Raw genomic sequence first — 27,928 nt, 5'->3', positions numbered from 1 at the left:
CATCTTACTTAAACTACTTTTGCGCAAGTTTTAGAGGAAAGGGATCATCTTTGAATCTCTTCCACCAAATCCAACCAATTAAACAATTCAGACTCTTAAAATTTGATTCAATAGTTAAAAGCATGGTACGCTTTTAAAATTACAATAATTTTAATCATTGAATCAAATTTCAAAAATCAAATTGAATGATTAGGTGAATTTTATAGAAAAAATCCGGAGAGCATCCATTTCCAATTTCAAAATCAACTCCTTCATCGGTTCAATTTAGGAGATGTACTTTGCCTAAAGCCTAGCCCACGACCAAAAGATCCGATTTTGTTAGACGCAAGTAAATTCGTCTTTTCCCATGACTCACTGAGTATATCAGTCCCTCTTAGCAAGCATATACCTCTGAAGACTCTGGTTCCTCACCGACCACTCACATCCAAGCAAATGGAACCAAAGCCGCCAATCCTTTTTCCAAATGCCACTTAAGCTGATTGCCTCCACAAACATAGGGAGGAGGAGAAAGCAGACGTCTCCAATGGCGGTTTTGGCCCATGGGTTTTATCTACCCCCACCCACACGGACACCCAAATCATCAAATCGGAAACTTGTTGGGCATTCGAGCTCTATCATTGTCAGACGCAGATTGCTGACCGACGGGAACGAATGCGTGCAGGTTTCCGAACTCTTCACTCCCAAGACTTTCAGGTAAGTTAAACTTTTTGGGTAATTTTTTTTGTTGTATTGGTGTTTGGTTGCTGAGAAAATCTGAGGGAAAAAAGAGGGAAACTTTGAAAGATGTGAAAACATGGTTAAAGGGTGTTGGAACTGAAAACCCAACTCGTGAATAAGCTAATATTTGAAGTAGGAGATGCAAGGTTGAGGCTTTCTTTTTCTTTGTCACGAGTGCTATTTCTATCCTTACCAGCTCAGAAATTGATCTCTGACGTTCTAGATATTCAAATTTGATGGTATTAGTTGACTGGTTTTTCGGTATTTAGTCGGTTTTTTCATTGTTGATTTAATTTTTGTACTAGCAGGATCAGAAGCTTTTCTGAGGAGGATGCAGGAAATAATGAGGTTGAAATATCTAAAGACATTCTGGATGGGGAAGATGGGATTTCTGATGAGCTGCTTGGAAATGTTATGAATACTGAAATTAGTACAGAAAGTTCATTTCTTGCTAAAATAGCAATTGCACTAGGCGTTGCCGCAACAGTGACTCTGATATCGGTTGGCATCAAGGGTGCACCCGCTATTGGGTCATCGAATGGAATTCAAATTTTTCCAGATAGTTCATCCTCTTCAGTAATGGCTGCAGCCAACGTCGGTTTCACTATCAAAGCTTTTGGGTACAGCATTGTTCTCCCAGCATTTGCACCGGGGTATATTCTTAACGTTTTTTTCTTAAACATGCCTGATGGAAACTCTCTCTACTTTTTTATGGTTACAGTTAATTGAAAGACATTGCTGTGTTATTTCTACACCCATTTAAAAGCAGCTGAGACAAATAGAATAGTACTTTGTTACTGCTGATTTTGCGTAGTACAAGTGGTGATTCGTGATCATTGTAGCAAAATAGAAAGAGATGATTTTAGATATTATAGCATAGGACTCCCTAGTGAAGTTTGCTTCACCTCACGGGGTAGTTCGTTTCTTTATTTATTTCTGAATCGTGCATGAGTCATGACTATACCGTGTTGCAGGTGGATCTACTTTTGGTTGCTTATGGCTGCAGGCTGTGGACTTTTCATTAGTGAAGAGGCTCTAAATATTTGGGTCTGTCCTCTTTTCTGGTATTCTATTTCACAAGCTTAAATATTTAACTTTGAATTTATCACTGATTCTATCTCCATGGTTTCAAGCCGGTTTGAACTTGTGGGTAATCTTTTTGAAAACAATTTAGGTTGGCATATCTTTGGCTCAGATGCTGTCTTTGGATGGGACATGTCAGTCGTTTGCTGAATCTTTTTCGAGAAATGCTCCATATATCATATCCACAATTCTTTGGGTGTATTGGTAATGTAAAGACGGTTTTCAGTGCTGGTTATCCAGTTACAAAAGCGACCCCATAGGCTTTCGCTTTCGTGTCTCTCTGGCCGCACCATTTTAGTCTAGCATTCTCTGTCTATATGTCTTGTAATATTGACTATGGGAATATTACTTTGATGTTTTCATATTTCAGGGGAGTGTGCATCAGTGATCTAATACCATTTTATCTCGGGAAGCTTTTCAGAAAATCCAGGGCCTCCAATGATGTTCTCTCGAAGGTTAATCTTACTCCTACCTTCTTGCTTCAGAGTTCTTATATATCTGGAGTGCTTATTCCCATGATACACATACCTATTTTCTGCAAGTGGTAAGCACCACTTTAGTGTTTTAATGAAGTTTAACCTGATGATGGATGCAGCTAGGGATTGGAAAAGAGAAAGCTTTAAGCATAACCTCTGCAGTGCAAAAATATGGCAACCTCATTGGTTTCGGTAAGCTCTAAAGCTTATTTGTTTTAGATCCGTGTGATTATGTTTCGAATGTGCAAGGTTATGAATGATTCAAACTTTTAGTCGTGAGTTGACGAACTCCCATAGGCCAATATATGTACAAATTTTGAGGTAGTGTTGTGTAAGAAGATTATGGGAATCCTTTATGCTTGAATTATGGTATTAGATAGTGACGTTTCAGTGCATTTTGGCTTTCAGTTGAACGATTTTCGCTTGGAGTGAGAAATCCAACGGCTTTTCTAGCAGGGACCTTGGTTAGTCTGATATAATTCATCGTACTTTTTGTTGTTATTTTGCTTTGATTGACTTGGGAATGACATGCTTTTACCTGAGTGCAGGGCATTTCTTCAGAGTGTTTCTTTGCTGGAGTTTGTTGTGGCGGTTTGATCACCCTGCCTCTCCAGGTCAGTTTAGTTCTGTTAAAAACACTTAAATCTATACTTAACTAGGTAGAACTAGAAGACACGTCTCAGGGACACGCTCTAGCTAAAGTTGCACTTTGGTGGACTGGGGCAAGGAATTGGTAAATCTTTGATTAAAATCTTCGTGTTTTTTAAAGATCATAGAAAAACTAGAAAACTTACATTCATATGCAGCCAGTTTGAGCACAATCCGTCACTCATTTCAATACTTGTCAAAAGGAGTGAAATTTTTTAGAAGTTTCAGATTTTCTTGGCTTTTGAGGAGTAATATTTTCGATGCTGGAAAAAACAAGTGTAGAAATTGATATCCAACCTTCGTTCGAGGACTAGCCTAACTTATTCTCTTTTGCTTTCTGATCACAGTTGTTAATAGGATTCTTCCTAAGGGAGCACCCCGTCGTTGCCCTCACTACTGTTGCAACAACAATTGTATGCAAGAACTCTAAATCTATGAATGAAATTATCAAATTTTTTGTAATTTCATGAATCTAACTTGAAAACTTTCCAGGGCATTTGGACCATCTTCCCTTACGCCGTGGCTGCATCAACGGCATTATTCCTTTACTTGAGACGCCACTACTCTACCTAGTCAGAATAAATTCCTAGAAATAGAGGATAGAAGTTATAACATATTCGTATATACAGAGAAATTACTGTGATTATTCTTGGAGTAATATTGAATACACCTTGTCTCAGAGAATTAGTGACTGAGGGTTGTGAGGAGCTTAAGTTTGAGGCATTTGTCGCTCCAAACCCTCCTCTCTCTTGAAGTTCTGAGGACATCCAGTGCCATAATTTAGAGGCTATTCCCATTTTAGACAACCTCACATCCCTCCGTGTGACTATTGAAGAATGTGATGGATTGACAAGTCTGCCGAGTGGGCTCTCATCCTGCACATGTCTTGTCGAGTTAAGAATACTGTTCTGTGAGAAATTACAATCCTTGCCGACAGGTTTACACACTATTAACTCGTTTGAAGAAATTGTGTATTGGTTGGTTCTGGGAGGAGCTGGATTCTTACCCGGTTTCTGAAATTCCATCATGAAACGTCTTAGAATTCTACGGATGGCCTAAGTTCAAGTCTCTGCCTCCGCTAATTCGTCACTCGACCAGTCCTGGTAACAGAGGTGGCTATATCTTATTGTGATGGGCTAGAGACTCTCCAGAGTAGGATGTACGTTCTAGAGTCGAGTTATCTCTAAAGATTTGGAGATGCCCGAAAGGTGAACAAGTTCCTCATTGAAAATTATTAATATAAAAGATCCAATTCCTCAAAACGAGATTCCCGACAAGAAATGATCACTAAGATTTGATCCCCAATAAAAACGGCAAGAAATTCATCGAGATGTAATCTTCAACAAAAAAATTTCACGATGTCATTCTAAATATCTTTGAAATGTATAGCATCTGAACTTTTTTAAAGTCACTTCATCTAATCATTGTATAGTATCTTTATAATATATTTGAGTCGTCGCTTTGTTGTCCTTAAGTTGTTCATTATTAATATCTTTACAAAGTATTGTTTAACAATTGAATATGAAATTCCTTGAAACTTTGAAGGCCCTTCATCAAAACATGAGCGGATTTCGGTTATTCCTTTCTTTCCTCTCACTCTCCTCTGTTCTTTCTGATTTTCTTTTCTTCTGTATCTCTTTCTTTCCTCTCACTCTTCTCTATTCTTTCTTCTTTCTTCTTTATCTCTTTCTTTCCTCCCACTCCTCTCCCTTCTCTCTTCTGTCTTCTTTCTTCTTATAATTTATCTCTATATTCCCTTCCTCCCGCTCGTCTCTGTCCCTTTATTTCCTTTCCTCTTTCTTTCACTCTCTTTCTACCTTTGGAATATAGCCAATTTCAAGGTTCCTTACTGAAATTTTGACCAACTTTTTTGAGCATGATATTAGTTCTTGTCTTTTGAACAAAACAAGAACCAGAACATTAAAAACAATCATAAATTAATTTTAATCTGAAATGATTGACGGTAGACAAACTCATGAATTACTTTTATCTATTTCAAATTTCAGGACAAAAGTGAAAAGTTATTTCAATCTCAAAAACTATTTTAGCTAAAACTAGAAGAAATGCCCGCGCGATGCTGCGGGGTTTGAATTCATCACCTTGAACTGCATTGTACAATTAAAAGGACGAAACGAAACGTTTTGGTTCGCTAATATATAGAATAAACAAAAGTAACACATAGTTTACAGACATGGTGCCCTTGTAGCGAAGGTGAAAAAATGTATATCTTCTAGGTTAGGTACATGTTTGAGTAGTTGACAACAAAAATAAAGGTTGTTTTGTTTTCATTCTAGCATCTAAGTTTCCAAGCACAAACGTGCAAAGCAAAGAACATGCAGGTGTTGAAGCAAAAATGTTGCTAGCTGAAAAGATGTAGAACGGCTTACAGAGATTGCATTGTTCACTTTTTTTGAGAGTGGACATCTTCCGCACTATAGCAAAAAATATAAATCATAGTTTAAGAATACTATAATGTTTGTTATATAGGTGTGTGCATGAAAAATAAATTGTAAGTTACCTATCTTTGGATTTTTTGCTTTGAGATTTTGTTTTGAGTGCAGCTAACGGCACTTTGTCGGCTGATTCAATTTTGGGGACAACCATATTGTGAAATTCTCTAGCAATTCTAGCAGAATTGGTTGTCTCTGTTTGGTCGTCATGAGGTTTTTTGCTATGAGTGAAGGTACAAATTTAAAAGGTTAGAGATGAATGCGAGAGTGACAAAAGAGTGTGAAAGAGTGGTGTGAAGCTTTTTCATGAGTAGGAAAACATATTCATATACCTAAGAGAAGCATGGTTTGTAAGAATTACACATGAGTTCATTAAGCACGAAGAGAACTTTACCTGTCAGATTTCTCCGTTTGATCAAGAAACAATGCTCTTTTTGAAGTCTTTGTGGGTGTAGTTGGTTGGGGTTCTTGATGCAGTTGTTGGGAAGGAGTAGATGGGCTGGGGGTTGCTTCAATTAAATTTTGTTTTACTATAGTGGTAACAGGTGTTTGTGGTGTGACTAAGGCAATTGTTGGGTTCGAGTGTGGTTGATCTTGTAGTAGTCCATGAACGATGAAGTCTGCTTTCCCAAAGTTAGTGTTTTGGTTTCCAAAAGAGAGCTAAAATTGTTTTGTCTTGCTGACCAAATTTTTTAGAGTTGGTGGAACTTTGAAAAGATCCTCATATCCATCCTCTATCACCATAGTGTGGCAAGAAACACGAAGTATTTTTTCAGCATGCTTTCCTATCATGAGGAAGTTGTGTTGATTTTTATTGTCTTCCACAATAAGATCTATTTTGAACCTAGGTAAGATGAGGATATACGGTTGTTAGGTAAACATTACTGCTAATATCACTCTTGTGAGAAATGTAGGAAATGAAGTAGAACTACTGTAATGTAGGGTATGCATGTATAAAATTGATGGAAAGTCACAAATTATTAAGAAATAATTTACGTCACGTCAACATATTATGCAGAATGAAAAGTATATGATTGAAAGTTTGAAGTATCATTTATGTATTATGAATATGGTTGTTCTTCAAACTCTTTAGTTTCTTATTTAAAGGTGGGGAAAATAGTACAGGTGCACACTACCGTAATACATTATAGCAGAGACATTTACAATGATGCTAATAATATACCCCCAAAGGTGAAACAGTTGTAACAACATAATGATTGGGGAGATGACCCTTATTTGTCATAATCCCAAGATAATAAAAAAGGACTCACCAACTTAATATAACCATTAGATATAAAATAGGTGTAAAAGCATATTACCATGGTTCGGCTAATCTGTTTATGAAACCATGTTCATTGCACTCAAACGATTCAGATTTGCTTCTAACAACTTTATGGCCGAACAGGCATGATTTGTACCACCAACCCCTAGTCAAATTGAATCCAACAATAGTTGCTTGGCATACGAAACTTGTATTCTGTAATGGAAACACAGGGTTTTCAACTCATTAAAGATATTAATCATCATTTTGCAAACATGGAGTATCAACAAATAGAGAAACAAAGCAAGATATTGTCAAGTTAGATGCAACATGAAAATTCTATTTTTAAAAAGAGGTGATTTTGGTGAATAGGTTGGTGATGACTAACCAACCTTGTGCAATGCAGGATCAAGTAGTAGCAATTGGTCAATTGTTTTTTATTCAGCATTAGCACCAACTGCACGCCCTGTATACATCTTAGCTGAGGTGGGTAGGATTTGAACAGGTTAATATTAGGTATTTTATTAACCCTGAAATGACATTAAATACAGCGTTAATATTATGTATTTTAGAAAGAAAACTCTAGTTAGCTTGTAGGTCTTAAAATAACATTGTAAAAAAAAAAAAAAAAATTAAAACTCAAATATAGAAGCTGTGAGTCTTTTGGAAATAAGTTAGCTTTGTTCGGAGAGCGTAGTTATTAACAGCACTCATTAAAGGACTTAGGGAGGGATGAGGGTTGACTCTTAGGAAAACCTAACGAAAACACCAACCATACCAACCAAACAAAGTAACTGATGTCTGAAGAATGGTTTGGAAAATTGAAAACGCAACAAAGAAAGAAAACAATTGACAAAAAAACATATAAAATGGCTAACAACACTGGACTTAGGAACACCTGGTTAAAGCAAAATCACAGATGACATCAATGCACCTTTGAACAATAATAGAATGGTTGAGACTAAATTAAAACCAACAAAAACAAAGAAACCAATGAACTCATGAAGTATCAAAGGATCACAGAGATAACCGAGAATGAGAAACAAAGCAGAGAGCAAACGAATGACATAAGCTGATAAAACCAAACAATCGATTGAAAAATGATAAATCTGCATTAACTCAAATGGAAAGCACGGGTAAACACTGCATCTTAGTTTAGGTGACATACCAAAGCCTTGATTCAAATGCAATAGGTCCAGACCCCTAGATCAAAGGCAGCGAGAAGAGCAGATCACGACGTTGTAATGAGACTTTGATCTAAACTAACAACAAATCAGTGAGATTGAGAGTCAGAATTCGAAGCACAAACAAATGGACACAGGAAAAGTTACTCAATTTGCGACAGTGCAATGGACTCTACCTGTGACAGTTCAACAGACTTAATGTACAAAAAATTTACATTTCACGAAAGAAAAGCTGCTAACAACGGGAATGCATCATCTGCCACCATATTAATTTAAAGGCCTAAACCAAGCATGAGGTATCCTAGTTGGTTCTGAATTAGTACAGGGGTTAGAGTGTGAGAACGTTGGTTTTAGAATGAATAGGTTAAATAGAGCAAATAATGGTTCGGTGGAGTAAGCTTGGTGAAAATTATGGGGTACCAGATGATATTAGTATTTGAAGCAAAAGCAAGGAGGGATACATCTTTTCCACCAAAAGTATATAAATGATACAATATAGGTTAGAATCGTTGGAGCAAAAGCATATGGTAATGACACACTACCAAGAGTATATAAATGATAGAATATAGGTTAGAATCGTTGGATGCTAATCTACAGTGAAGATAGCTGTTAAACATATATGGTTAGGTAAATGAAGGAAAGCATATCTACATTTCAAAATTAGCATCAATAGTGGGTGGGCTGGTTTTACACAACATAACCAAAAGAGACGGCTTCTCTTGAGTATGCATACATAACATCGAAATGGACATTTTTTTTCTTTTTGGAAAAAGAAAGGGAAAATAAAAGTAAGCTCGCTAGCAAGCAACACCAAAATAGTTCATTTTTGCTGAGAACTAAAACCTGCTTCTGTAAATATTGCTTACATAAATTTTTACATGCATTAATTACAGGTCCAGTTAGTCTTCTTATCAGGCAGTTACCAATGTATTGTACATGTAACGTTCATGGAGACAATAAATTAAGTTATAAAGAGGGTTTTTGTTGTTTTGCATTTCAGAGGTTACCACAGATGTAAAAAAAACGAAAGAATTTTCAGCAGAGATGATGTTCATTTTTGGAAGAGGAGGGTTTAGAGTTAAAACAGAACATTTGGACTGCATTTAACAACCACCATTTATGGTGCTATAAAAATAAGTATAAACTAACCTGAAAGCACAACAGAAAACAACAAAAAAATCAACGAACGCAGAACTAAGGATTTTCAAATGGCACAACATTTAACAACCATCATTCATGGTTCTATAAAAATGAGTATATACTAACTTACTAAGTTGGAATCACCACAGCAAACCGCAAAAACAAACAGAGAAGCAGCATTTTTTCATATTTTCGAATCAATTCTAAACCCTGAAATCATTACGCCTAGACCTTTTATTTACACCTCGGTTGTTGCTGTATCCCTACATCTATGAATCCAATTTCATTCAAGAAACAATGGAGAGGAGAAAATCAAAAAAGAAGAATGTCCCCATGATTAGTTTTCTTGTTTATTCTTCACAAACTAATCACATATTTAGAATCCAAGTACAAAAGCTTTGCAAAGGTAACAAAAAGATGGTGTATAACTAATTAGGCTTTGAACATGCAATCAGTGTGCAGAATTGTATACCTAAAAATGGCAATGAAGCAGCTTCTTCCTCCCACAATCAGGGTTCCTGAAATTTCCAAAGAAAGTAAATCCGTTAGCAAATCCGAGAAATTGGAGGACCAAATCTCATTAAATTTGAGTTAAATGAGCTAACGTACACCAATTAAATGAGATAGTAAACAAATTTGGAAATCTATGAAATGTAATGGTTGAAATCCAACCAAACCTAATCCTTAAACTTGTTTTCTCGAACACCCCATACTAAAGAAAATGCATGTGAACTTTAGTTTATAAAATTGGAGGCTGTTTTCTCTCTTTGTGCCTTTTAACAATTCACCAGTAAGATCATGTGAAAAAAAAACTTATATTAGGAAATCTAATGGCGAACAATGTGAAACCGAAGATGGTTACATCCTTGGTCTTCACAAATTTTACTTAGAACTATAATGTTGTTTCAATTTTAAAAAACTGATAACTGCAAGCAACAGAGCAGATAGTATTAAGATCGAAAACGCATTCTGGAAACCATGGGAAAACTGTAAAAGTAAAAAAAAGTGTGGATTAAATTTGTGAAGGTGCAACAAACAAAGGGTAAATGTCATAAAGGATTAACTGACGACCAATCATTTATACTTGATAATGTTCTGAATTATCAGCCGGATAAAGCTGTTAAAATGTGTTTTGGAATGAGTCCTTTCACAGCATGTTTATCCACGTTTTTTTTAACTGCCTTTTATTTAGAATTGCAAGTTATGGCTATAATTAAATTATCCAATATTTTTCATCTAAAATTTTCCAAACAAAAAAACACATCAAGGACAATTACGCAACTCCAAAGTACAAATGCTAAGCGTGTTACTTCAACCGAAATAACTTCTAGATACAATGAGATACACATGCTCATTTCAGAAATGGAATCCATATAAAACCATAATCCATAAAAACTGCAATAGTTAAACTGCAAGCTAAATCGATTAAGTAGTCAGAAGGTAAACACACCAATTTTCAAACAAAGTGAAGAAATTGAAATTGTCTTATGAAAACTAACTAAAAGTTTATGTAAATTCATTGTAATATTATCTAAGAGGCTACATAGAATGTTAATATTGCATGATACAAAAGCAATGCAAAATCTACACGTTTAGGTAACATCATTATGCTTAAGAAACAGAAAGCATCAGAACAACATCAAAAGTTACAAACTTGCAGAATCCCAAATTACACTTTCCCATCGAGACAATTTCTAATGTAATTTGTGTGGTTTTCGTAAAAATATTAACTTGGGTAAAATCATATTCCACAAAATTAGAAATTGGGGAGTGAAATTAAACACCAAAACTTCACAGGCAACCAGCAGATCATGGAGCTAATATCCTACGAAAAAGGTTAGAAAAACAGATATCATACAGGAAGGAAGAAGCTCAGAAAAGGCAACTGAAACATAACTATTTAGACAACATACATCAATTTTCACGAAGCATTTAGCACAAATGTCAAAAGATACACCAATTGACAGAAACCAGTCATAAACACCATCAGGAAGCAATTTGTATAAACTTTACATTCCTCACTTAAACAATCAAAGATAATAAAAAAAGAACAATACCTTTTATTCCATTACAATTTGAGCATCCAATCTGAAACCAATTGGTGATGGGTGGAGATGCCCGAGATCATTCAAACTATTTACGTAAGGCTTGAATTCCCAATATGGGATTCAACATCTCGAAACAAATGACTTTAAGATCACCATTTTACCTTTAGAATCAAAAGGATGCAGCAAGGGCAGGCAAACAAATCCCTCGAAATGGGCCCTAAAAATGACTTTTACATTCTTTCTCACTTACCCTTGTCCATTCTTTCTCACTTACCCTTGTCCCATCTCTCTCTCTCTCTCTCTCGCACAAATAAAACCCCAAATATAATCCCTGAAATCTCACCCAAACGTAATCCCTGAAATCCCCTCTCTGGGACATGGCCCACCTCTCTGTGTCAGAACCCTAAACCAAATCCGTAAAATCCTACTCTTTCTCGTTGCAAATCGCACAAATCAAACCCCAAATCTAATCTGTCAAATCCTCTTGCGATACCCCAAACCTCTCTCTGTTAGAACCCTAAACCAAACCATTTGCAGGCATAAAATTATGCAAAACATAACAGAAAATAGGTAACTTCAAAAACATGGTGGAAAACCATAAAACTCACAAAAACATAGTGTAAAACCATAAAATTCACTCTGCGAAACAAAACTTTTGGTGGCTGTTATTTAACATTAGTCATGTCTATAGATATGCATGCACGTACACAAACAGATGCATATATACACATGCACGCATGCATGCATACCTATATAGGCATGTACATAATCACATAGATGCATACATACATACATATACATGTACATACAAACAGAGATGCATACATACATATGTACATACACATTTATATATGCACACATATACATGTAGCTATACAGATGCCTATATATATATTTAGACATATACTTAGGTATATATTGATACATATACTTGCACATACATTTGTACATAGACATGCAACAAATTTTGATAACCACAATCAAAGCAACAAAAAAACCAAAAGCAAAAATTCAATGCTTTAAGTAGAAAAAGTTAAGTTTGGTTGTTAAACCCATTCCTAAAGATGAAGTCAAGTATTCATAATCAATCATTGTTGTATCAACAAAAAATTAGAAGGAAAAAAATTCTAATGACTGAAACAGATGATTGTGAAAGGGTTAGGTTATACCTGCTGCTAGGAAATCCAGATTCCAGTGGATGAGACTCTGTTTCTGAAAAAAATGCGTATACTTGAGCTGCAAGGATACATCACATAGTAAAGAAATCGGAAGGAAAAAGAGTTTGTATTGAAACACAGTAAAGAGATTTGCATCAGAAATTACTTTGTATAAACAAAATTTAAAATGGATAGATAGATACCTCACTAATGGTCTGTCTTGTGGTTGCTGTGTGAATGGATGGTTTGATCTGTATGGTTGTGTTGGATTTACATGCATATCAAGAATGAAATCAAAAGTTAATTTCAGAAATATATAAGAAACCAAGAAATGAAAAAACAACCTAGCAACATATGGATTCGAAAGATGTGAAGTGGAAAATGAACCTGAAGATGATTTGTTAAGAAGCAAACAGTAGGAAAGTATGAAGAAACACAAAAAAATGAAAACAGTGCAACCCCTTTGTTTATAAAGACAGAAATATCAGCCAAACAGTGAACTAAACAGTGAGCTAAACAGCCTACACACCCTAATTTAAATGCAATAAACTTAAAAAGGAGTCTTAATTTTGTTTACTCATAAGCAAAGGAAAATAAAATTATGAAAAACAGAAATATCAGAATTTTCAACACTGTGTAGTCCCCTTATTTGCAAAGACTAAGAGGAAAGTCTAATAGGTAAGTAAACAATTTTAAAATATCTAAGACAACTTTAATGAAGGAAAAATTAGCCATGCCAATTTTAATAAAGGGAATGGTAAATCAAACAGTGAACAGCAAAATTCAAACAATAAACTTTGTAAATTAAGGTGCTTTTTTACTTAAATTCTTTTTGTTTTGGCGTCAACCTTTCATTTTGCTGTAAATTCAAGTGTTTTCTCTCTGTGTTGATCCAGCTGCTTATACTTGTCAAATGTTGGTTCTTCTTATGCAAATATTGATATATTTAACAGGTAACAACTACCTATATGCAATGGAGCACCAGAAATTAATGTACAGTATGGTTATTAGGACAATGGATTAAATTCTAGGATAAGTTTGGACATGCAGCTAACCTAGAGGTGAACTAAACAACCTACAAATGACTAAGAGGAAACCCTGATAGTTAACTAAACAATATAAAATATCTATGAGAGCATTAATGATAGGAAAAAATATCTATGACAATTTTAATAAATGCAATGGCAAAGCAAACAGTGAACAACAATTTAAAACAATAAGTTGAAATAGAGTTAACCCTAAGATGACCTAAAAATCTACAACGATCTATTGATAATTTTAATGAAAGAACACAAAATCTGTAACAATTGCTAAACAGAAAAATGATGAATCATACAAAAATTTATCAAGAAACAAATAAATTAAATCAGTGCAATGCCCTAATTTACAAAAATTTAGACTTAATCCTAGCACCCAACCGAACAAATTATTAACATGCATTGCAATTTGAATGAAAGAACCAAATATGAATGGCAATTCTAACAAAGCAAATGGCAAATTAGACACTAAACAATTAAGGAAATACAGTGCATTACCTTTTGAATCAAGGGAGAAAGCTGAAAACCCACACCTTGCCATTCCTCCCTCACCCATCCCCTCCTCACCGACTCTGCGCGTGACCTTTTAACCCTAAACAATGCATACACGCATGGTTTCCGTTCTGTATCTCTCTCTGATAATTCCTCTCTCGAAAATCGCAGAAAATCCCATAGATCCTGGCACTAAACCCGTAGCTCCCATCTCTCTCCAATCTGTCAGCCTCTCTGTTTCCATCCTCTCCACTCGCTCTGTCCCCTTCCTCTCCTTTCGGCACAGCCACACCCAGCTGTGTCCCAGTGAAAAATCAGAGGCATCGTCTTCTCTCTCCAATTTGTCAGCCGTTCTGTCTCCCTCCGCTCTCTCTCCTCAAGTCAAAGGTTGAAATGCAGAGGGTGGAAATCGGGGTTAAAGAAAAAGTTGTTTAAAAGCATTTAAGTGGCAGTCTTGTAAATAAACTGAAATGTGGTCCAAAACACTGTTCATATGAATAGTGCGATTTCCCCTCCTACTTTAGACTAAAGTAATATCTAAATTAATTGACATTAAAATCATCACTCCGATTTCATTAAAACTTGAAGTTTGAATAAGGACAAATTTGCAGAAAGTCAAAGAATGTTCAAATGGAAAAGAGAGTTCGTTGCTTGGCATGGGGAGGAGTTTTCGGGAAAATAGCCATGCATCACGATTCACGAACTGGACATTGGCTATCTGGCATTGCACAAATCATCTCTGAGCAGTAAGTGTCAAGGTCATTTACGTCTTTTTGACCTTCTCTTGGTTGGATTTATAAGATTACGAAAGAGTTGGAAGGGAAATAAAAATTGGACATTTTCCAAATTTACTTTATTCTTTCCTTTTTCATGCAAACTACTAACAAGTAACGACCTTTGCTTTTCTCTTTCCTCTTTCCTCTTAACTTTACTTCAAGGAACGAATCAATTTTCCCAACATTTGCATTACCTTCCTTGTCCTCTCTCTGCAACTCCCACACTTCAATTCTCTCTCTCTCTCTCTCTCGCGCCAAGAACTCAATCTATTTCTCCACAACCACGAGTCCAAGGCCTCTCGGTTAGGCCTCTCCCCGACCTTCCTCACGTTAAGCGTAATAATTCAGATCATAAACCCAGGTTAGTTCCAAATCACAAATTGTTGTTGAAGGCTCTTAGATTCTTAGTCTCGATTTCTTCATCTACTTTCCTTAACTAGCTGAGTATTAATCTGCTCTTTCTTTTGTGTACCAAAGGAAGGATATGCCAGAGATATTTAGTTTCACTGCTGAGGGAATACTTGCAAGGGCGGCTTCACTTGCCACTGAACCTCTCATCCGTTCTTGGGGACTTGAAGCAAAACTGACAGGCCTGCATCAAACATTATCCCTGATTCAAGATATCACGCGTGAAGCTGCTGAGCAACTACAAGATCCGGTTGAGGCAGTGGCGTTGTGGGCGCAGAAACTTACAGACGTAGCTAATGATGCCGATGATGTCTTGGACGAAATTGACTATGAAGTTCTCCACCATAAGCTGGAAATACAAAACCATTTGAAGAGAAAGGTACTCAACTTAATTTCACTCTCTAATCCGGTTGCATTTCGTCTTAAAACAGCACATAGAATTAAGAAAATCAACGCATCGTTGGTGGATCTCAAGAATCAGGCGTCTATTATAGGACTAGTTTCCAAAAATATAGATGCAACTTCTCAAGCAATGAGATCGATCAGAGAAACCAATTCATCAATTGGCAATGAAATCATCGTTGGCAGAGATGAGGTCGTGTCAAATATACTTGCAACCTTGACCAGTTCCGAAGTCAATCAAGAAAATCTTTCCGTTATGGCCATTGTGGGAATGCCAGGTTTGGGAAAAACTACTTTGGCCAAGTTAGTTTATAATGAAGATGAGATAAATAAACACTTTGATAAGAAAATATGGATACATGTATCCAATACATTTGATGTCGATTTAATTTTGAGTCGAATCTTAAAAAATGTTGACTGTGGAACGGTTGATATACAAAGTCAGGAGGCAGTGCTTAAAAGCCTCCAAGAACAGTTGAAGGAGAAAAGATGTCTTTTTGTACTAGATGACATTTGGAATGAAGATTCTGAAAAATGGAGCAAACTGATGAGTTGTTTGTCAGAACTCCATTTTGCACGGGGAAGCACCATACTTGTCACTACATGCAGTTCCAAAGTTGCAACAATAACGGGAACACTTCCTCGCTGCGATTTGGGATTTCTATCGGAAGACGAATGCTGGTCCATATTGAAGGAAAGAGCATTTGTAGATAACACTGCTGCTCCTGCAGATCCTGATCTAGAGGAAGTTGGAATAGAGATTGCCAAAAAGTGTGCAGGTTTACCATCTGTGGCAAAGGTGGGGACTATTAATTTAGTATTATTTATTTGTAGTTGGAATCTTAATTGTCATCATTATAATTTCCGCACATTCTTTTGACCTTTTGCACCTTTTGTATCTTTTGTACGTCTCTACTTTATTTTGTTCTTTGATTCTATGATGGAACCAATTTTGTAAAAAGAAGAAAGAAAGGGGAAATGCCAAAAAAGAAAGAAAGGGCAAATGCTACAAGAATTAAGAAATTAAATAATAATATGCTTAATTCATGCCTTACAATTGAGGCTATTACCAAATATATATAGTGCTCTCCTTAGTGGGTCTAAGTGACCCATTAACCCTATTACAGATATTGACCCATCAATATTGTTAGGGTCCTAATAATCCCACCCCCTACCCCCTAAATAAAGGCATGTCTTCGTGCCCTAATACTAGATATGCTAAGTTAGACCCAATATGCTCTACCTTTGTCCAAGTAACACCCTCCCCAAGCAATCTGTCATGTAGACATGAAAAGGGTTGTCTCTGCTTGTTCACCCAGTTACAAACCATGGGATATTCAAATATTAGCATGGTAGCTGCAACCAAAACAAGTGCAAACTTGTTATCAGTTGCTGAATATTTCCCCAAATACAACCTTGGTGACAATGCAAAATTTCCAATTCCCCTAGCATCCCACAAACACACTAGCCTCCAACTGAACTACTTTTTCCTTCATGATTATGATGCATTATGCATATAATGCTACTGAACAAAGACCCAAAAAGGTGTTCAATTCATCAATTGTATTGTAGTCCTTGATACAAACGGCATGTAGGTATCAACAAACTTTGTCTTGATCCAATAATAATCTTGCCTTCTCGAATTAAGTAGTGAGGCATCCGACGATTTGGCATTATCATCACAATACATCACAATACTGTATCACTTTTGTCAAACATATGATGATTCTAGAAATTACAAAGCTCACGTGATGCGCAAGTCATTAATTGCTAAGCTAACTGCGTCCTTCTTGCGGATGCGATGTGAAAACATGCGACCAAGCTCGGTTGGGTGAGTAGAATAGACGTGGTCATGTGGTGTCGAACTTACTATTAATTTATGCACCGAGCAACTACGGTCGACGATGGAACACTCTCAGCCTAGGGTTCTAGAACCTAAAGACAAGGTTATGCCTTCGGCTATGAAGTTCAATTCTCCGCACCAGATTCAGTAGCTTCAACTATATTTGTGAAAATATAGGAGCATCGAATCAGTATTAGGTTGCATGAGCAAAGATACTTAATTGAATGAATGTCTTTACTGTGAATGTTGTTAGGCCGACTGAATGCTTAACTCTGAAATCCACCTAGGAATAACCACTCATAGAACAACTCACTTTGCTAGGAAGTTGATGAAGTGACCTCATTTGGCAAAAGAATTGTAGAATCTTCGCCGACTGAGATTTAGATAGATAGCAAACCAACTAGAAGCAGTACTGTTAATCCAAACTAAATATGCTTCTGATCACCTGATTCTACGGCTCCAGTGATGTTAATCTAAACTAGATATGTTGCCGATTGTCAACACATTGTTGTTAATCCAAATTGGAGGTGCATTGAAAAATGGTTAGGATAATTAATATTTTTTTAGGGTGTGAGAAGGTTTCGCATAGAGCATTTTGAGTTGTTTGTTGAGTTGAATAAGTTGTTTGCATTGCCAAACCACTTCTCTTTATAGAGGTAAGTTTTGTGATAGCCAAGATTGCCGAAGTAGAGACCCAATAGGACTGTGACTTCTCGGCCCATACTTAGATATTCCTGACCTTATCTCACCCAAGCCCCTTCTCTGCAAAGACTCTATCTCTACAAGGTCTCGGCCTCTTTGACTTGAATTAGGACTCTGAACCTAGCCTCTTTATGCACTTAATTCACTCTTATCTGATTAGGCATAGGTTTTGGTCTTGGAATAATTCGAGTCTTATCAAAACCTATTCAGACCCTTAACAATTTCAATTCAACCAGGACTCGACCTAGCCACGTATAAGTCTAATCCCTTAGCAATCCCACTTTCATTAGGACTTGGTCGTAGGGGTGGGTTCAGAAAACCGAAAAAAAAAAAAAAAAATATGACAACCGAACCGGACCGAAAAAAATCGATCCGAATTAATTAAATTAATATTTTTTATTTAATTATCTGTTTTGAATATATATATATATATATATATATATATATATATATATATATATATGTGTGTGTGTGTGTTGGAATGTGTAATGGGTTATTATTATATTATTAAAGTAATTAAAGTGTGCCTGACAAAAGTTGATCAATCAAGCACATGGGTGACAAAAGTTGATCAATCAAGCACATGGGTGCTTGCTTTACAGAAACCGTGTACTGAGTGTTGACAAAAGTTGTATAGCACATGGGTACTTGCTTTCTAAAGACAAATCTTTCTTTCTCTATTCTCTATCTTATCTCTCTCGTATTATCTCTCTCTCTTTACAACCCAGAAGGCAGAAACCACCCAATTTCATCTCCTCTTTGTTCTGACTTCTTAGCCTCTCTCTCCCACCGTCAAATTCTTGCACCTCTATGCTGCTCTGCTTTCTCCCTCTCTTCCTCCAAATCAAACTCTCACTCTCTCCCTCCCTCTTCTTGCACCTCCATGAACCCGTGGAGCATTCCTTTCCTTCAATTTAAAAGCTTGGTTGCAGACGGTTCCTTGAAAGCTCAAAGAAAAGCTGACGTGCTGCTTCGATTACAAAACAGGTGCTGCATCCAATCTCACCATCAGATATTATGTCTCTCTCTTTCATAGCCATGGCACGGCAATTGCTCGGTAATCGCAGCAAGTTTTGCACAGCGCTTCTTCATCGTCACAACATTCCTTGCAATTCTTTCCAAACCCTGGCTTTTTCAATCCCCACCGCACCATCTTCGCCGCCCAATATCTGATTACAAAAATCATGGAAAAAATCAAACCGAAAAAAATTGAACTGAGCAGAATCGAAATTTAGGTTTTGGCAAAAAACTGAATCGTTTTGAACCGAACCCAGCCCTACTTGGTTAAATCATCATTTTCTTGCTGAGAAAGCCATTTGGCCAGAAGGATCACTATTGGGCCGAGAGCCACGACCTTCCATTTTGACTTATCTTCTTAACTCAAACCCAATATGTCAAGCCCAAACATTGCCCTCCACTTATGAAACCTTTGGCCATAGACATGTAGTCAGAGAGTTTTGAAGAAGCGAATATTCTTCAATCACCTCCATTGGCTTGTAATAAATGCCTCTACTCAGGTGTGCACGCCAATACTGCATCGACTGACCCAACCTAATTACTTCTACCACACGTCGAGTTCTTACCATGACTCTCCAGATTAACCTTTCATGGGCCATACTTTTCTAGACGCCTAACCGTCAGAACGTCCCATTTTGATTGACTTGCTTTAAAAACCAAAGCGTCAATTCTCATATCGGGTTGGGTGGCGTGAAAATTGGCCCAAGTCACTTTAATTGCCAAAACTGCAATGAGTGAAAAGCACATCCGAGATTTTTCTATTTTGAAATTCAAAATTAATAACTCAATCCTTTCTTTATCTTCTGTATTGCCCATAAAAACCCTCAAAAATTTCTTTTTCTCATTCACAGTTTCAAAAACCTTCTAGAAACTCTGCAACTTCAATTTCCTAGAATTCTCAAGCTTCTTTTGTTTTCTTACCAACCACTTTAACTTCTCTAACTTGAAACCCCACCTTTTCAAATGGCCAGCACTCAGACACTTCTAAGCTTCTGTGAACAGCTCACTTGTGAACTTCAAAACATTAAAAGCCCCAATGACTGCCTCGTCATCAAGCTTTTCAAATATCCTGATGAGCTATAAACCAAGTCTTAGGTTCTTGGTCCTTTGATCAAGAACACTATCCCATACTCGGTCATCTCGCTGGTGAAGGCAAATCTACTCACATCATTCTTCAAAGTTGAGAGTCGCCAAACCCCTGATCGTTTGGCCCTCAGCCTCTACTGCTTGGGCTTCATAGGTCAGCTGAATAATGCCTCACTTTGGCGATGCGTGGCATCTGGGCATTTTCGACACCAGCAAGATCTCCATCGTAGATATGAACATGGGCTGAGAACTTTTAGTGGCAACCCTTAATTTCTGGTACCTAACCATAAACACGATGGTCTTCCTTTCGAGCCTATGAGCCATACTATACTAGACGTCACCATCATCCTCAGTACATTTGTAACCGGCCTCCCTATTGACTTCATTTTGTCAACACGCAAGTATGACTTGGACTTGAGGGCCATCTTTGATGAGAAAGCCTAGGAGTCTTGAAGCTCAAAGACGACAAGAAAAATTAGCAGAAAGAAGACATCACCAAGTTTGCAGAAAACTTCCTCAACTACAACATGTTGAACACCAATTTTGTTGGCAAAGATGATGAACAAGTCCAACAAGGAGAACATAAGGCCTTCATTTTCTACTGGTACTGTTCCAAGTCCAATAAGTGCCTCACAGAGAATATGTCAGTGGTCGAGGCATTGGCAAGTGGTCAGGTATTGGCCCTTATAACCTCTAGCATCTCGAAACACTGCATAGTTGTTGGTGGCATGCTTGTTGAAGTGGTGGCAATCAATAGACATTTCTTTTCAAATGTTCGACCTTAAGTATGACATGGCCTGGACAAAGCTTGATCATCTTTCCCGCGAAGAGTTGATCAAAAAGAACATCGGCCTTGGTGATTCGAAGGTGCAAAATTTTGCAGTCTTGGCCGAAGCTGTTTGCGTTTTGACAACTTTCCTATTGGTTTGGGACAATGTCTTACACACTTAACACTTGCCGATGATAATTCCAGCAGCATTAATGTTGATAAACTACAAAGAATTTTCTTTTGCAAGGTACTGCACTTGGTGCTTGCTTCTCAACAGTGACATCTGGACTGTCAAATTTCAATGAACAATTTTGTTAACAAAAGTTTGTTTCCTCATGAGATCGTTATACTTCCTTATGGTATTGATTTGCTATATCTTGTTTGAAACTGAGTTAGCAGAGCTCACGCTCCAAGGTAAATTCAAATGTCTGGTATGTATGGCGAGCCTACGTCAAATGAAAGTTTTAGGAAGTACATCATCTGAGGCCTCATCGTTGTCTTCCTCAACCATCCGTTATGAAGGCCCAAAATCGGACGGCTTAGTACTCATCGCAATAATTGTCGCCGCTACCTTCGGGTTGTCAAGATTTATCTCCACTTCTAGGTGTGCTTCAGGGTCTGGCGTGACGGCAACGAGAAGATCATGTGCAATTTTTACGTCAGATGACACAATTGCCTGATTTGTAGATGCTGATTTGTCGATGCTTTCCTTATCATTGTTTTCTTCTTGACAAAGTGAATTTTAGTGGTCATGAACTTCATAGTTTTTAGCACTTGGTTGGTTTCACTAAGTGTGCCAAAATGTTGACCTTGAAAATTACAAAGCCTAAGTGACGCACATGCCGAGTAACTACTAAGCTACTTATGTCTTTCTTGTGGATGTGGGCGTGCCAACTCACGACCGAGCTCGGTCGGGTGAGTAAAATTGAAGTGGTAATGTAGTGTTAAACGCACTGCTAATTTCTGCACTAAGCAACTACGACTGAAGAAGCACTCTCGGCCTAAGGTTTTGGAACCTGAAGAAAAGGTTATGCCTTTGGCTACGAAGTTCAATTCTCTACACCAGATTTGGCGACTTTAACTATATTTGTGAAAATATAGGTGTGTCGAATCGATATCAGGCTGTAAGGCCAAAGACACTCAAATATGTTATTAGGTTGTCTAAACGTCAAACTCTGAAATGCACTTAGGAGCAACTAATCATATAAGACTGCACTTCGCTAGGAAACTGATGAAGTGACCTTGTTTAGCGAAAGAATTATACACTCTTTAGCAGCTGAGACTTGGATAGATAACCAACTGACCAAAAATAGTGTTGTAATTCAAATTGAAGATGCTCCTTAATCGCCTGATTTTACGACTCCAGTGATGTTAATCTAAACTGAATATGTCACCGGTTGTCAACACAGTGTTGTTAATCCAAATTGAAGGCGTGTTGACGAAAGGTTATGATAATTAGTGTTTTTCTCTAGGGTGTGGGAAGGTTTCCATAGAGTGAGGCTTCGCATAGAGCAAGGTTTCGCGTAAAGCATTTTGAGTTGTTTGTTGAGTTGAAGGGCTCTTTATATTGCAAAATCATTGCTATTTATAGGGTTGGATTTTGTGATAGCCAAGTCTACTCAAGTAAAGTCCCAATAGGATTGTGACTCCTTGGTACAAACTCAAGTATTCCTAACATCATCTCATCAAACTCCATTCTCTTCCGAGGCTTTATCTCTACCAGTTCTCAGCCTTTTTAACTTGAAATAGGACTCTGAAACTAGCCTCCTTGTGCACTTAATTCACTTTAATCTGATCACCATAAGTTTTGGTTCCTGGAGTAATTCGAATCTTGTCAAAACCTACTCTAACCATTAACAATTACAATTCAACTAGGATTTAACCCATCCACGTATAAGTTTGATCCCTTACAATCCCACTTCCATTAGAACTTGGTTGAATCATTATTTTCTAGGTTGAGAAAGCCATCTGGCCTTAAGGATCACTATTGGGTCGAGAGCCACAACCTTCAATTTTGACTTATCTCTTCTCAGTCTAAACCTAATATTTCAAGCCCAAACAACGTAAGAGTTCCTTGACCATGAAACAATTATCTTCAAATAGAATGGCCAAAGTCTGGTATCATGAACACTCTCAAGAATTTTGTTCTCATCTAACACTATAAAGGTTTCTTCAAGTCTTTCGGTCTCCCAAAGCGCATAGAGGACTTTGGTACATATAATGTTGGCTAGCTCATATCCAGACTACAAGTGTCAAATAAGATATGACAATCTTGGATGATAGAGATGCCATCACTGGACAATCCAATAGTAGACTTTCCAAGCTCTCATTTCCTCACAGGAAGGTAAGACTGCCTCAAGTGTAGGATTAGACACTCATGTGGAGTTTGTGCTTTGTAAACCAATTCCATTTTCTTGTTTCCAAACCCTAGAGCAACATGAGCTTTGGACATCATGCACTTGGATATTGAGTGGCTATATTGCCAATAGCTTTTACAAGCTTCACGTTCCCAAGGTCGAAAAAATTTTCGTCACTAGCATCTACACTTCAATCCCTATGAAAACCGAACCAGGCTCTGAATACCAAATGATGGAATCCATTTCGTTTCGTAGAAAAGAGAAAAAAAGGGAAAATGCAAAAACATTAAGAAATTAAGTAACAATATTCTTTATTCATGCCTTCGAAATGAGACTATTCAGAAATAAATATGTAGTACTCTCCTTAGTGGGCCTTAGTGACTTGTTAACCTTGTTACTAATATGGCCCGTTAATACTGGGACCAGTGCAGAAGGTTATTAAAATACCATTGCTCTTTCTCCATACCCATGTACTTCTATTCTTGCGTGTTTTAACTTTTGACTTGATGACCACAGGCTTCTTGAAAAGTTTTACCTTTTGGTTTGTGCTCGATTTACTATTATCCCATCAATTAAAATGTTTACGCAATCTAAGAATTATTTAATGGAAAATCTAACCATTATGAACCAACAGGTTTTCGGAGGAATGTTGCATTCTAAGAATGGTGCAGATCAATGGTCAGCGATTCTACAAAGTAAAATATGGGACTCTCCAGAAGCAAAAGAGATTATCATCTCGGAATGGAAGTTGAGTCTGGATAATTTGAAATTTCCATTTTTGAAACAATGCTTCGCTTATTGCTCAATGTTCAAGAAAGGTTCTGAAATTGAAAGGGATGACCTAATACAAATGTGGATGGCTCAAGGATTGCTTCACCCTTCTACCGAGAATAGTGATCTAGAGATGGAGGATATAGGCACCGAGTATTTTCATATTCTGTTGCAAAACTCCTTACTTCAAGATCTTACGAAGGATGAATTTGGTGTCGTAGCCAAATGCAAGATGCATGCTCTTGTGCATGATTTTGCAGAACTTGTATCAAAATCTGAGAGCGTGACTTCAAGTTCTAATAATATGGTCGGCACACTGAAGATTCGACATGCTTCACACATTCCTACTTCGGTTTTGGAATCAATTCCAAAGAAAACTTTAAGGGGATTGCGCTCATTGTTTTCTAATAGTGAAGTTCCTAGGAACATGTTGCCAAGGCTTAGAGGTTTGCATGTCTTGAATCTTTACAACTCTAATATTAAGGAGCTACCGATTTCCATTGGGAAACTGAAGCAGTTGAGGTATTTAAACGTTTCTGGAACAGAGATCAAAGCAATCCCCAAATCTGTCGGCAAACTCCATAACTTACAGACATTAAGAATGGAGTATTGTAGACGTCTGAAAGTGTTCCCTAAGGAAATGGGAAATTTGATCAATTTGAGACACGTCTATTTTGGTCCAGTCCAAAAAAAGAAACGTGCTAATTTTGGTTGGTATACGGAGTCTCCTGTTGGGGTTGGGCAATTGACTAATCTCCGAACGATGCCTTATTTTATTGTGAGTCCTGATGAAACTGATCGTAGCATTGAAGAATTGGCTGGCTTAAACCACTTGAAAGGTGAACTGGCCATTTATGGTTTGGAACATGTGAGGGATGGAGAAGAAGCGAAGAAATCAAATTTAGTTGGGAAGAGAAACATACGTAAGTTATCACTTGTATGGGGTGAGGAAATGAGGCCATGCAACAACAGTGAAGAGGATGTTCTCCAAGGCCTCCAGCCACACCATAATTTGGAAATTTTAGAGATTCGCAACTTCATGGGTGCTCAATTTCCATCGTGGAAGCCACACAACAACTTGAAAGAGATTCGATTGCTTCAGTGCGACGTATGTGAAGAAGCCCCCATGCTTGGCCATCTACCTGGTCTTATGCATCTTGAGTTTAATACAATGTGTAATCTAAAACGTTTGGGAGATGAGTTTTATGGCTATGATGACGTTGATGATGCAATGAAGACCAAGGCTTTGTTTCCTGCATTGAAGACCTTCAGAATTAGTGCGGCCCCAAAATTGACCGAATGGATTGAACCACCAGTGGTGAAAGAAAAACAAATATCGGTGTTTCCTCGCCTTGAGGAGTTGGATCTCGTGGAGTGTCCACAACTAAGAAATTTTCCTGATCATTTTGCATCCCTCCATAAGTTGGAGATGAGTATTTGTCACGAGCTATCAAACCTAACAAGTCGGGTAGAAAAGTGTACCTCTCTTAAGAATCTGGAAATAAGCAATTGCGACAAATTTATGTCTCTTTCATTATCTGGTTTGACAGCTATCCAGAAATTATTGCTTAGTTCACGTGGTGGTAAATTAACATCAACGAGCCTGCATAGTGGACCAGAATTGTACGGCCGAGTTTCTCTTAAGGAGTTGTCCATAAAATGTCCATCTCTTGAAAGTTTGGAAATAAGCTGCTGCAATAGTCTGATGTCCATTTCAATTCACGGTGCAACATCCCTTCGAGGATTGAAGATTAGTTCATGTGGTGGATTAAGATCAATGGACCTACGAAGTCTACCAGAATGCTATACCCCTCTACAGGTGTTGTCTTTAAGGTCGTGCAAAAGTATGGAGTCAATTTCAAGTTTACACGGATGCACATCTCTCCGTGAATTGACCATTGAAGATTGTGATGGATTAAAAACTTATGTACCAAGTGGGCTTGAATCTTGTACTTCTCTTCGTACGCTGACTGTCCATGATTGTCAACACTTTAGGCAGTATTCTGCTTTTGGGCTAGACGTGTCTCTCATTGAGGAGCTGACCATTTATAAAAGCCCTAAGCTAATATGCGTTTCAAGTCACGGTCTAATGAGACTCCGCAAACTGGTACTTGTTGCAAGTTGTGTACAAGAATTGTCTATCGTCGGCAGTACTACAGTAGAGGAGTTGTCTTTACAGGATTGTACATCCCTTGGTTCACTGTGTATCGACAATTGTGAAAGGCTGAGGCATGTTGCGATCGAGGGTTATGAGAAGCTTTCAAGCTTGCTGAGTGGGTTGAAACATTGGAACGCACTTGAGAGATTGAAAATAACTGGTAGCCGAAACTTAGAATGCATTCCAATTTCAGATGTATTCCCGCCATCCCTTAGGCAATTTGTAATTGAAGATTGTGCTCAACTATCAAGCCTGCCAGGCCGTCATGAATCTCTTGAGGAGTTAAGTATAGTGAATTGCCCTGAACTATGTTGGAGTTCAGTTGCCAATGAGGGGAGGAGTTTGACCGCCCTCCGGAAATTGGTTATTGCAAGTTGCAGCGAAACAGAATTGAACATTGACTCTATCAGTACGCTTGAGGAGATTTCTTTACACGATTGCACAACCCTTGGCGAACTGAGAATACGGGATTGTCAGAATTTGAGGCATTTAGTGCGTGATGGGTGGGGGATCCCCCCTCTCTCTCTTGAACTTCTGAGTATAAAGCGATGCTCTAATTTAGAGGCTCTTCCCAGTTTAGACAACCTCACAACCCTCTGTCGTCTGAGTATTAAAGGATGTGATGGATTGACAGGTCTGCCGAGTGGGCTCTCATCCTGCACGTCTCTTGACAAATTGGATATTAGATGGTGCAGAAATTTGATATCTCTGGCAGATGTCGATGTAACTAGCTTGCAATCTCTTTCCAGGTTAATAATACTTCGTTGTGAGAAATTACAATACTTGCCAACAGGTCTACGGACTCTGAGTCGTTTAAAGGCGTTGTGTATCGGTGGGTTCTGGGAGGAGCTCGATTCTTTCCCGGTTTCCCAAATTCCATCATCAGACGATTTAGGAATAGTGGGGTGGCCTAAGCTCAAGTCTCTGCCTCAAGTAATTAATCACTCGACTAGTCCTGTAACACGGTTAACTATATATGGTTGGGATGGGCTGGAGACTCTTCCAGAGTGGTTGGGTGACCTTACATCTCTTACCAATCTGAGCATTCATAATTGCAAGAATCTCAGGTCTCTGCCTTCCGCCCAAGCTATGCAACGCCTCACCCAACTAGAGTATATATGGATTTATGTATGTCCCATTCTGAAGGAAACATGCGACAAGGGCATCGGCACAGAGTGGTCCAACAAATCTCATTTTCCAATTATCCACAGTAATTCCTTCTCTCTCAAAACAAATAATTCATTTGTTCAATTCTCATTCCCTCACGTTTCTTCTTCAGTATTGAGTATTGACCAAACCTCTTTTTTTTTTCTTTTTTTTTTTTTTTTTTAATTAAGGTTATGACACGCCCGAGACATTCTAAACGTCAAAAGGTAATTTCCTGTCAAACCAAATTATTCATCAGGTTTTATACCTTAAATATTTACTTCCACACCTTTTACCATCATTTCAACAAGTTGCCGGTTGTTTTCTATATTTCTTGCTAACTTCTTTGTGTTACATTTGATCAGCCACCGTCCAGATTCAACACCAATCCAACTTTTCACTTCCAACACTTCGGAACATGAGGAGGTCTGCGTTTTTCAGCACCGAGTCGGAAAGGAGGGCATTGTTCGAATTCCCTCCATTGATATTTGTTATCCTACAGTCCTCTATTTGTACTATGGAAAGTTCATCCAAGAATGTACGTTCTAGAGTCAAGTTATCCTCCAAATATTTCGCGAGATTAGAGAGGGCAATCCCATTTTTCAGAGTTTGTCACATGTGCAAACACTGCACGAGTCTCTATTAGCTCTACTAAGATCATCTTCAACATTCCGATGATGTACCCAAAAATCATACCCGAATTTAAATTCGGTTCAAAAATAGGTTTATAGTTCTCCGATAGGCTAGAAAACGTCAAGCTAAAATATCAGGCAAACACCCAAAACTCTAGTCATGTTAAC

At 37.7% G+C, this 27,928-nt stretch overlaps 2 protein-coding genes and 1 long non-coding RNA gene across 9 annotated transcripts; 2 read left to right on the top strand and 1 right to left on the bottom strand.

The window, feature by feature from the left end:
* Nucleotides 1–232: 232 nt before the first annotated feature.
* On the top strand, nucleotides 233–4,186 carry LOC137726030 (uncharacterized). Its single transcript, XM_068464888.2, has 10 exons — nucleotides 233–693; nucleotides 1,026–1,370; nucleotides 1,692–1,764; nucleotides 1,892–2,004; nucleotides 2,171–2,255; nucleotides 2,396–2,468; nucleotides 2,685–2,740; nucleotides 2,825–2,890; nucleotides 3,272–3,337; nucleotides 3,417–4,186. Exons 1-10 carry the CDS (start codon nucleotides 464–466, stop codon nucleotides 3,495–3,497), a joined length of 1,188 nt encoding a protein of 395 aa, XP_068320989.2. The 5' UTR covers nucleotides 233–463; the 3' UTR covers nucleotides 3,498–4,186.
* Nucleotides 4,023–27,677, top strand: LOC148696787 (putative disease resistance protein RGA3). Its single transcript, XM_088693370.1, has 5 exons — nucleotides 4,023–4,132; nucleotides 14,305–14,830; nucleotides 14,947–16,078; nucleotides 23,688–27,160; nucleotides 27,494–27,677. Exons 3-5 carry the CDS (start codon nucleotides 14,954–14,956, stop codon nucleotides 27,675–27,677), a joined length of 4,782 nt encoding a protein of 1,593 aa, XP_088549496.1. The 5' UTR covers nucleotides 4,023–4,132; nucleotides 14,305–14,830; nucleotides 14,947–14,953.
* LOC148696788 (uncharacterized) lies at nucleotides 5,043–14,222 on the bottom strand. Of its 7 annotated transcripts, none has more exons than XR_015962736.1 (10): nucleotides 13,700–14,222; nucleotides 12,368–12,415; nucleotides 12,177–12,243; nucleotides 9,432–9,477; nucleotides 7,804–7,897; nucleotides 7,028–7,116; nucleotides 6,694–6,851; nucleotides 5,769–6,218; nucleotides 5,443–5,595; nucleotides 5,043–5,356 (listed from the first exon to the last, which is right to left on the bottom strand). It is a non-coding gene; the product is annotated as an uncharacterized LOC148696788 (long non-coding RNA). The 7 variants fall into 7 exon arrangements; XR_015962732.1 differs by having other exon boundaries at nucleotides 7,028–7,165; nucleotides 7,804–7,892; XR_015962733.1 differs by having other exon boundaries at nucleotides 7,024–7,116; nucleotides 7,804–7,892.
* Nucleotides 27,678–27,928: the final 251 nt, after the last annotated feature.

Source organism: Pyrus communis, chromosome 5 (genome assembly GCF_041283825.1).
Source record: "Pyrus communis isolate YQ-2024b chromosome 5, ASM4128382v1, whole genome shotgun sequence".
NCBI classification, from domain to species: Eukaryota; Viridiplantae; Streptophyta; class Magnoliopsida; order Rosales; family Rosaceae; genus Pyrus; species Pyrus communis.
The sequence above is the reverse complement of the archived record's forward strand: the minus strand, read 5'-3'. Positions and strand labels throughout refer to the sequence as shown.

What these genes read in the sequence shown, in the direction of transcription:
- LOC148696787 (XM_088693370.1), top strand. Translation starts at nt 14,954, where the DNA reads ATGCCAGAGATATTTAGTTTCACTGCTGAGGGAATACTTGCAAGGGCG. An exon ending in GTTTACCATCTGTGGCAAAG is followed by an intron (nt 16,079 to 23,687) that starts GTGGGGACTATT and finishes ATGAACCAACAG; the next exon opens with GTTTTCGGAGGAATGTTGCA. An exon ending in AAGGGCATCGGCACAGAGTG is followed by an intron (nt 27,161 to 27,493) that starts GTCCAACAAATC and finishes ACATTTGATCAG; the next exon opens with CCACCGTCCAGATTCAACAC.
- LOC137726030 (XM_068464888.2), top strand. Translation starts at nt 464, where the DNA reads ATGCCACTTAAGCTGATTGCCTCCACAAACATAGGGAGGAGGAGAAAG. An exon ending in CTCCCAGCATTTGCACCGGG is followed by an intron (nt 1,371 to 1,691) that starts GTATATTCTTAA and finishes ACCGTGTTGCAG; the next exon opens with GTGGATCTACTTTTGGTTGC. An exon ending in CTTTTCTAGCAGGGACCTTG is followed by an intron (nt 2,741 to 2,824) that starts GTTAGTCTGATA and finishes ACCTGAGTGCAG; the next exon opens with GGCATTTCTTCAGAGTGTTT.